Raw genomic sequence first — 11,173 nt, 5'->3', positions numbered from 1 at the left:
AATAATAATAATAATAATAATAATAATAATAATAATAATAATAATAATAACTATTCTACAAGAAATTTAATATTAAAATTGTTTGATATTTTTGCATTTAATATAATTAAAAGATGTCCTATTTTAAAAAGTATGTTTGTATTAAAAGAAATTATTTTAATTTGGATTTCAAAACATCATTATTTACTTTACTTGTTTCCAACGAAAAGAGTGTATCAATATATTAGTGTCGTCGTCCACATGCACAAAGCTAAGTTAATAACAATAAAGGTTGACATATAGTAAAAGTAAAATGGACAAAAAATTGTTATGTCTGACAGAAAAAAAATGTTGGGATTGATCTATGTATTAATTTTTTGAGAGACTAAAATGTCCACTTTTAAATTTCTTGTGGATTGATTTGGGTAATTACTCTATCGAAAAATAGACTGAGGACTGATTTATCTGTTGGAGTAAAATTCTTGGGATTAATCTGTGTATTAATTTTTCTTGGGGACTAAAATGTCCACTTTTAAAATCCTTAAGTAACGTTTGTTTTGAGTTACTGAGACGAAAACTAAGAGACTAGGACTCAGTATCATGTTTGTTGGTCTAGAGACTGATACTAAAATTTCAGTCTTTGTCTTTAAAATTTTAATATTTTTTAACCTTCAAAAAACGGGAACACAAAGGATTAAAATTTTTTAGGACAGAGACTGAAATTTTAATAATATTTTATACTTAAAATACCCCTATTTTAATTAATTAACTTTAACTTTATCTTTTATGCAAATTAAATTAGAGTTTCACTCTTATTTCAATTTTTGTCTCTCACTTTATACCAAACACAATACTGAAATTTATTTCAATCTCAGTTTCTCAGTTTCTTCTCTCTTTCAAATGCTATTTAAGGACTTGGGTAATTACTTTTTTTTTTCTTAGACAAACAAAAAATTTTAATTTGGATTTCAAAACATCATTATTTACTTTACTTGTTTCCAACGAAAAGAGTGTATCAATATATTAGTGTCGTCGTTACCATGCACAAAGCTAAGTTAATAACAATAAAGCTTGACATATAGTAAAAGTAAAATTGACGAAAAATTGTTATGTTTGATAGAAAAAAAATGTTAGGATTGATCTATGTATTAATTTTTTGAGAGACTAAAATGTCCACTTTTAAATTTCTTGTAGATTAATTTGGGTAATTACTCTGTCGAAAAATAGACTGAGGACTGATTTGTCTGTTGGAGTAAAATTTTGGGGATTAATCTGTGTATTAATTTTTCTTGGGGACTAAAATGACCACTTTTAAAATCCTTAAGTAACGTTTGTTTTGAGTTACTGAGACGGAAACTGAGAGACTGTGACTCAGTATTATGTTTGTTGGTCTAGAGACTGATACTAAAATTTCAGTCTTTGTCTCTAAAATTTTAATATTTTAATACCTTCAAAAAATGGAAACACAAAGGATTAAAATTTTTTAGGACAGAGGCTGAAATTTTAATAATATTTTATACTTAAAATACCCATATTTTAATTAATTAAATTTAACTTTATCTTTTATGCAAATTAAATTAGAGTTTCACTCTTATTTCAATTTTTATCTCTCACTTTATACCAAACACAATACTGAGATTTATTTCAATCTCAGTCTCTGAGTTTCTGTCTCTCTTTCAAATGCTATTTAAGGACTTGGGTAATTACTTTTTTTTTCTTAGACAAACAAAAATGAACCAATTTCAGAAGGTTAATGGTCCCTTTGCGTAAATACCTGCTTCATTTTAATTTTCATAGGGTAAATGTGTTCAAATAATTTATGTAAGTAGATAATAATTATAAACCTAAGTTAACTTAATAATTTTAAGTATTTGTAAGTCAAAATAGTTAATTAATGAATTGATTTGGCTCATATTTATTACTTATAAAAACTATTTTATTCATTAAAATTATAAAAATGAAAATAATTTACATATGTAAAACAGAGTACATTAACCTAATTTGTATTTAAGTTGTCGAGGGCAATGATTTGGAGTGAAATTGAAAAGCTAGTAGTGATGGTAGCAATGGAACTCAGTGGTGATTAAAATATGAGAATAAAATTGCTATTTGGATCTAAAAACCGTTGTAAAATAAAAAATGAATGTCACAATCTATTACGATGAAAATATAAAAAAATAGGAATTGTAACTAATTTTTATTATAAAAAAAGGAAAAAAGTTTCTGATATTTTGGGGGCAGAAATAGCACTAGCACTAGAGGATATGAAGCTAGCATTCATTTCATAATTATTCAACGAGTAAGTTAAATTTAGATTATTACAAACAATCAGTAATTATTAAAACACCATATTTTCCCTTTTCAAAATCTTTTTTTTATTACTTACTAAACCTTATTTTTGCAATGTATCGAAGAATTCCATAAACAAAAGTCCAATCTTAACCAAATATTTTAGGTTTAATTATTCTGTTGGTTTCTATAGTTTTACAATCCGTTTTGTTAACCATTTCTTTTGCTAATGTGTTTACTGTAGAACGATTTTATTGAAAATCCAAAAATTTGAAGTTTCAAAGCTTTTGTAGTGCATTTGTTAAAGAAGAAAAAAGAAATACTTTAGAACATTTAACTTCAACCTGTACAATAACCTGTCTATACAATCAAGGGTAGAAGTTATTTACCTTTATCTGTGTAGCTAGACTAATTCCTCCAGCCACTTAACATAGCTTGATACTAAGGGACTGGTAGACAAGGCCCCCGGGCTTGAACATGGGCTCTTGAGCCTCGTGGATGCCTCTTTCTTAGGTTTGGCTTTGCCACTTGACTGGGGAGTCATTGACATCCACAATCCCCTCTTAACTTTTCTTTCTTTGTTTTTACAATATTATTTTCTGCCTGAGCTAAATTTGTAAATGTTGTCATGTTTTGTGGTACAAGTAATTTACTACTAAATTTAAAACATAAATGTTGATACACTTTTAATCTTGCATGTACAGATTATATGTGTATATATATTTGATATGATGTATAACTTATATACCGACCATAGATACGCGTTTGTAATTTATATTGTTTTGGTTGTTTAATAGAGTATGTTTCTATATAATAGTTTTCAACTTATCATTTTGTTTCTGCAGTTCTCATCCATGTTTTTTCTTGGTAAATTCCTAGCTTCATCCATGCACATATTGTCAATGATGTAAACAATTTTGGTGTGCTAGTAGAACCAGTTTTAGTTACCAAACCAAAAATCTGAAAGTTTACATCATGCTCAGGTTTCTGAATGGATGAGTAGCAAAGCACTATGCCCAATATCAGCAGGTGACCAAGCCATTCAGCTAGAACTTATTGGTAGAGTCCGTGGACTGGACTATGCAGAGAGCTATTTCCATAATCTGAGTGATCAAGAGAAAACTGAGAAGCTTCATGGTGCCCTGTTAAGTTGTTATGTCAGGGAAGGCTTAGTTGATAAGTCGCTCTCCCATATGCAGAAGATGAAGGAGATGGGTTTTGCTTCTTCTCTCAATTACAATAATATAATGTGCCTCTACATGCAAACAGATCAACACGACAAAGTCCCTAGTGTTCTGACACAAATGAAAGAGGACGGCGTGTCTCCAGACATTTTCAGCTACAAGGTCTGCATAAACTCTTATGGTGCAAGATCTGACCTCGCTAATGTGGAGAGACTATTGGAGGAAATGGAAAATAACAGCTGTATCGGCACAGATTGGGTGACGTATTCTATGGTTGCTAACATCTACATAAAGGCGGGTCTCGAAGAGAAAGCTCTGGCCTACCTAAAGAAATGTGAGGATAAGGCAGATAAATGCGATGCTCTTGCCTACAACCATCTGATTTCACATTATGCAACTCTGCGGAACAAGAAAGCTATGATGAGACTTTGGGAACTCCAGAAATCCAACTGCAAGAAGCAGCTCAACAGGGAATATATAACCATGCTGGGTTCTCTGGTGAAACTCAAGGAGCTTGGTCAAGCTGAAGAGTTGCTTCGCGAGTGGGAATCGTCGGGCAACTGCTATGATTTCAGAGTGCCAAACATTCTCCTGATTGCGTATTCTCAGAATGGATTGATTGAAAAGGCGGAAACAATTCTCCGAAGCATGGTTGAGAAAGGGAAAACTCCTACTCCTAACAGCTGGGCGATCATTGCGTCTGGTTATGTAGCGAACAAGAACATGGAGAAGGCGTTTCAGTGCATGAAGGAAGCTGTGGCTGTACGAGCTGAGAACAAAGGTTGGAGACCAAAACCTAATATCATTTCCAGCATATTGAGTTGGGCTTCTAGCAACGGAGATGCTGAAGAAATAGAAGGTTTTGTCAATTCCTTAAAGAATGTGATTCCAATGAACAGGGACATGTATCTATCATTGATTATGGTATCCGTTAGATGTGGTAAGAAAGTTGATGGAATTTTAGAGAATATGAAAACTGATAAGATAGAGCTGGATGAAGAAATATTGAACATCCTTGGCTCAAGATTGTAACAAAATTCTTATCTTTCAAAAGCAACTAAATATAAAATTATTTGCAAATTAAATTTGAACTATGAAATCTGAGGAGAGAAAAACTAAGATATTTCTTTCTGAAATTTTGACCACACTTCACTCTTTCAAAGTGCTCTTCCCGCTTCTTCTGCCAATGCATAAACTTTGTTCATTTTACTCATGAAGTAGCATTTCAAGTTAAGGCACCAAACAGCAGACCTTCGTTATTGTTGAACCCCGTTATTTTGACACAGCCCTTGAAACCCTTGCATTGTTGTCTCTTCCTAAATCCCATCTACAAGAATTCGCATTCTCCCCTCCATGACCTTGCACCTCTCATCTGGTCACCATCGCCGCTTGTCACAAATTCATTGTTGGTGATTTTTTGTGAGTCTCTATCCTTTATCCTCTGTGTTAGTTGATTTTGTGAATGAATTTCAAAATATTTGTTGATTTTGCCACTAATCGATAAACATTCAAGAAACAATGTACAGTTTTTATAAGATTATTCCTAATTTGCTTTAATATGCATAATGTAGATATTTTCATTAAGACATCTTCACATGAAAATGACATTACTTCACATGAAAATGACATTACGAACTATTAAACATGTCAAACTATATAATAATTCGCAATATTATCTTCACATGAAGATGTCTTCATGGGAATATCCATTTATGCATAAACACAAGAACTAAGCCGAGTTAACTATGGTGTGCACCGGAGTGGTTCCAAATTGATCGTTACTCTTATTTTGATTGCAAGTGTCTCAATTAAGGATCTCTATCTGAAAGTCTTATAGTTGTAACAACCTCTTGGGTTTACAACTGTGCTTTCAGAAACCTTGCCATAATTTGTGGGTGGAGCTATTATGAGACAAAACCCTCATTCTGCAACGTTAGGTTGTTTTGTATTAAGATTTGGTTGCCACCAAGTTTTAGATATACCCTAGGAAGAAATATCAATGTGCTATGGCTAAATAGCAAACAAATGCCCTTGAGAGATGCTTTAGAATAAAAGATAAGAGACTGTGAGACTAAGATTCAGTATTATGTTTGTTGGTCTAGAGACTGATACTAAAATTTCAGTCTTTGTCTCTAAAATTTTAATATTTTAATACCTTCAAAAAATGGAAACACAAAGGATTAAAATTTTTTAGGACAGAGGCTGAAATTTTAATAATATTTTATACTTAAAATACCCCTATTTTAATTAATTAACTTTAACTTTATCTTTTATGCAAATTAAATTAGAGTTTCACTCTTATTTCAATTTTTGTCTCTCACTTTATACCAAACACAATACTGAAATTTATTTCAATCTCAGTTTCTCAGTTTCTTCTCTCTTTCAAATGCTATTTAAGGACTTGGGTAATTACTTTTTTTTTTCTTAGACAAACAAAAAAGAACCAATTTCAGAAGGTTAATGGTCCCTTTGCGTAAATACCTGCTTCATTTTAATTTTCATAGGGTAAATGTGTTCAAATAATTTATGTATGTAGATAATAATTATAAACCTAAGTTAACTTAATAATTTTAAGTATTTGTAAGTCAAAATAGTTAATTAATGAATTGATTTGGCTCATATTTATTACTTATAAAAACTATTTTATTCATTAAAATTATAAAAATGAAAATAATTTACATATGTAAAACAGAGTACATTAACCTAATTTGTGATTAAGTTGTCGAGGGCAATGATTTGGAGTGAGATTGAAAAGCTAGTAGTGATGGTAGCAATGGAACTCAGTGGTGATTAAAATATGAGAATAAAATTGCTATTTGGATCTAAAAACCGTTGTAAAATAAAAAATGAATGTCACAATCTATTACGATGAAAATATAAAAAAATAGGAATTGTAACTAATTTTTATTATAAAAAAAGGAAAAAAGTTTCTGATATTTTGGGGGCAGAAATAGCACTAGCACTAGAGGATATGAAGCTAGCATTCATTTCATAATTATTCAACGAGTAAGTTAAATTTAGATTATTACAAACAATCAGTAATTATTAAAACACCATATTTTCCCTTTTCAAAATCTTTTTTTTATTACTTACTAAACCTTATTTTTGCAATGTATCGAAGAATTCCATAAACAAAAGTCCAATCTTAACCAAATATTTTAGGTTTAATTATTCTGTTGGTTTCTATAGTTTTACGAAATTTTCAATTAGGTCTCTATACTTTTTTTCTTTTTAATTAGGTCCCTGTACCAAATTTTTTTTAACTAGGTCCCTCTTGGTAGTAATTGGCTTAATTGTATAGGGATCCAACTAAAAAAAATTGGTGTAGAGACTCAAATAAAAAAAAGTGTAGGAACTCAATTAAAAAAAAAATTTGTTGCAAGGACTCAATTAAAAGAAAAAAGCATAGGGATCTAATTAAAATTTTGGGCGAAACTATAGAGACCAACAAAGTAATTAAACCAATATTTTATTATGCCTTGCCAAGAAAAATACACAAAAATTGTTCAACCCAAGAAAATTTTTATATTCAAAGTTTAAAAAATTAAAGGTATCAAAAAATTTGTACAAAAATTGGGAAAACTTTCATTTTCATTTAAATCATAACTACCTCTCACACACATTTGATTGTCAAAGGCATAGTCATCATTATTCATTAGTTAGCAATTACATAAAATTTCAAAGCTTGAAGCTCGGTCCTTATTCCTAAAACCGCAAAAAAGTAAGAATTAAAAAAAAAAAAGAAGAAATGAGTGAAAATGAGAGTGACTCACTGGTGGCATCACCGAGTTGAGTGGCAGCATTAACGTAACGTTTATGGAGGTCAGTGGTCCAATGAAGCCAAGGTTTCAGATTAAAGGTCAAAACCAGACACGACCCTCCTCCTCCTCTGCCCTACTACATCATCATCTCTTCCACTCCTTCGTCACCACCACCATCATGGAAATATATTAATCTTGAAAATATGCTTCTTCTTCTTGTATGGTTATCCATAGAAAAAACAAAAAGAAAGATACAACCAAAAAAGAAAGGGTTGCTAATCAAACGGCATTTTGAAGCGGGGGGTTTATCGGACTCATTTTAAAAACTTTCCTTCCACATGTGTATTCATAACGGTCATGTCAACACAACGAGAGTTACGGCATATTTTTTTTAGTAAACATCCAATTCAATCCTTGTCCATTTTCACGAAAGATAAAGCGATTCTTGTCCAAAAAAAAGGACACTTCGATCCTCACCCTTTTTATTTTGGTACAATACGATCCCTCTGTTTAAAAAATTATTTAAATAATAATAAAAATTAATTTTGTGAGAGTTTTATTTGTAATTTGTGGGGGTTTTAAACCTCCACAAACTATTAATAAGTTTGTTTTTGAAAAATTCCTTCACCAATAGTGGTTAAGTGAAGAAAAACTATCAATGAAAATGATGCCACAAAAAAGTAATAATTGTAGTACAAATACATTTTAAAAGAAAAAAATAACATCGAATAAGAAATGAAAAAAAAATTTAATGTTGATAATATTGGTATTAGTAATGATGACGGTAGAGGAGATAATGATGATGATAAATCAATAAAAATAATAGAAGTAGGAGTGATAATAATGATAATGAAGAAGGTAGTGGTAGTAATTAGCTATATTATTGAAAATAATTTTGTGAATGTTTAAAACCCCACAAAATACAAATAAAATTCCCACAAAACTAATTTTTATTATTATTTAAATAAGTTTCTTAACAGAGGGATCGTATTGTCCTAAAATAAAAAGGTTGAAGGTCGAAATATCCTTTTTTTGGACAGAAATCGCTTTGTCCTTCGTAAAAATGGATAAGGACTGGATTGAGTGTTTATTCTACTTTTTTTATTGGGTTTGACGGACCTATATGAACGAAATAATTCATATGTCCAACTTTTAAAGAAATCAGTGACTTAAAAATATTTTCAAATAGTCAAAAACGAAAATATTTACGGGACAAATGTCAAGACCTATTTATCATTTTTTTCAAAAATTTATTCTGTTCATATGACAATAACTCCCTCTTTCTTTTTGAATGTTTGGTTGTCTCTGCCTCTCAATTCAGTGAAAGTAAACTGTGATGCCAGTGTTTCTTCTAATAGTCTTTTTGCCAGCTTTGGCAGCCTTATTTGTGATGCTATGGGAAATTGGGTGAAGGGTTGTACGAGTGTTCTTCCATATATTTCTGTGCTTCGTTGTGAGGTGTTTGCTATTTTAGTTTGGGAATGTGATTTCTGTGAAATTATTTGAAACAAATAATCTGGATATCTTTTTTATATCAAGAGATTCTAGAATCTTGAATATCGAAGATGAATTTAGATTTGGTTTATAAAATTAATGAGGTCCTTCCAGGGGCGAAGCTAGGTGGTGGGAAAGGGGGGCGATGGCCCCCCTAATTTTAATTTTTTACATGTAAATTATATGTAAATTTTAGTTTAGCCCCCCTTAAAATTTTATTTTAGTCTTAGTTTATTGGATAAATATTTTTGGCCCCCTCTAATATTTTATCTAGCTCCGCCCCTGGGTCCTTCAATGGAATTGGACAACTGAAATCAGATTGGTTCAAAAATTGGCGAACTGGGTGGTAAATGCTATGGCCAAGCATTCTTTGAAACAAGATGTAAAATATATCGAGTGGCGTCAACTTTGGGATAGACACTGTAATTCTTAGAGAAGATCTCACCAATATCACTTACTCCCTCTTTTTTTCTTTGCTTTTTTTTTTGAATAATTATTCAAATCAATCTCCAAAAATAAAAAATGGACATTTTAATCTCTAAAAAAAAATAATACACACAAATATTCTTAAAGTTTTATTTCATTAGACAAATCAATTTCAGTTCAATTTTCGATAGAATAATTACCCAAATCAGTCTCCAAAAATTTTAAAATTGACTTTTAAAATGAGCTATTTTACTCCCTAAAAAAAATTAAAACACAGTTCAATCTCCAACATTTTTTTCCGTCAAATATAAGAGTCACTCATTGCCACTAATCGATAAACATTCAAGAAACAATGTACAGTTTTTATAAGATTATTCCTAATTTGCTTTAATATGCATAATGTAGATATTTTCATTAAGACATCTTCACATGAAAATGACATTACTTCACATGAAAATGACATTACGAACTATTAAACATGTCAAACTATATAATAATTCGCAATATTATCTTCACATGAAGATGTCTTCATGGGAATATCCATTTATGCATAAACACAAGAACTAAGCCGAGTTAACTATGGTGTGCACCGGAGTGGTTCCAAATTGATCGTTACTCTTATTTTGATTGCAAGTGTCTCAATTAAGGATCTCTATCTGAAAGTCTTATAGTTGTAACAACCTCTTGGGTTTACAACTGTGCTTTCAGAAACCTTGCCATAATTTGTGGGTGGAGCTATTATGAGACAAAACCCTCATTCTGCAACGTTAGGTTGTTTTGTATTAAGATTTGGTTGCCACCAAGTTTTAGATATACCCTAGGAAGAAATATCAATGTGCTATGGCTAAATAGCAAACAAATGCCCTTGAGAGATGCTTTAGAATAAAAGATAAGAGACTGTGAGACTAAGATTCAGTATTATGTTTGTTGGTCTAGAGACTGATACTAAAATTTCAGTCTTTGTCTCTAAAATTTTAATATTTTAATACCTTCAAAAAATGGAAACACAAAGGATTAAAATTTTTTAGGACAGAGGCTGAAATTTTAATAATATTTTATACTTAAAATACCCCTATTTTAATTAATTAACTTTAACTTTATCTTTTATGCAAATTAAATTAGAGTTTCACTCTTATTTCAATTTTTGTCTCTCACTTTATACCAAACACAATACTGAAATTTATTTCAATCTCAGTTTCTCAGTTTCTTCTCTCTTTCAAATGCTATTTAAGGACTTGGGTAATTACTTTTTTTTTTCTTAGACAAACAAAAAAGAACCAATTTCAGAAGGTTAATGGTCCCTTTGCGTAAATACCTGCTTCATTTTAATTTTCATAGGGTAAATGTGTTCAAATAATTTATGTATGTAGATAATAATTATAAACCTAAGTTAACTTAATAATTTTAAGTATTTGTAAGTCAAAATAGTTAATTAATGAATTAATTTGGCTCATATTTATTACTTATAAAAACTATTTTATTCATTAAAATTATAAAAATGAAAATAATTTACATATGTAAAACAGAGTACATTAACCTAATTTGTGATTAAGTTGTCGAGGGCAATGATTTGGAGTGAGATTGAAAAGCTAGTAGTGATGGTAGCAATGGAACTCAGTGGTGATTAAATTATGAGAATAAAATTGCTATTTGGATCTAAAAACCGTTGTAAAATAAAAAATGAATGTCACAATCTATTACGATGAAAATATAAAAAAAAATAGGAATTGTAACTAATTTTGATTAAAAAAAAGGAAAAAAGTCTTTTTAATTTTATAAATTTTTTTTTTAGAATTTGAATTTGGGAGTTTTGTTATGTATAGCTAGAGAATTGAGGAAATTTAATGTTACTATATGTTAGGGATTTGAGTTGTAATGATAAAGGTTAGCATAGTGATTAGTTAGTTTTGGCGGCAAAGTTAGTTAGGCTTCAGCTGTGACTTAGTTTTTGACTCAGCCTTATATTCCTCTGCTATATATACCTAGTAGCATCAGTGTATACTGTATAGTAATCATTAATCAATATATTTAAGTAAATGC

The 11,173-nt window shown here is 30.2% G+C and overlaps 1 protein-coding gene across 1 annotated transcript; it reads left to right on the top strand.

The window, feature by feature from the left end:
- Positions 1 to 3,249: 3,249 nt before the first annotated feature.
- Positions 3,250 to 4,537, top strand: LOC107483733 (pentatricopeptide repeat-containing protein At4g21705, mitochondrial; the record flags this gene model as incomplete). Its single annotated transcript, XM_016104344.3, is given in 1 exon segment — positions 3,250 to 4,537. A coding segment is annotated over 1 exon segment (1,235 nt), but the record flags the coding sequence as incomplete, so codon positions are not given.
- Between the last annotated feature and the right edge of the window lie 6,636 nt (positions 4,538 to 11,173).

Source organism: Arachis duranensis, chromosome 4 (assembly GCF_000817695.3).
Source record: "Arachis duranensis cultivar V14167 chromosome 4, aradu.V14167.gnm2.J7QH, whole genome shotgun sequence".
Lineage (NCBI taxonomy): Eukaryota > Viridiplantae > Streptophyta > Magnoliopsida > Fabales > Fabaceae > Arachis > Arachis duranensis.
This window is presented reverse-complemented; position numbering and strand designations above follow the sequence as displayed.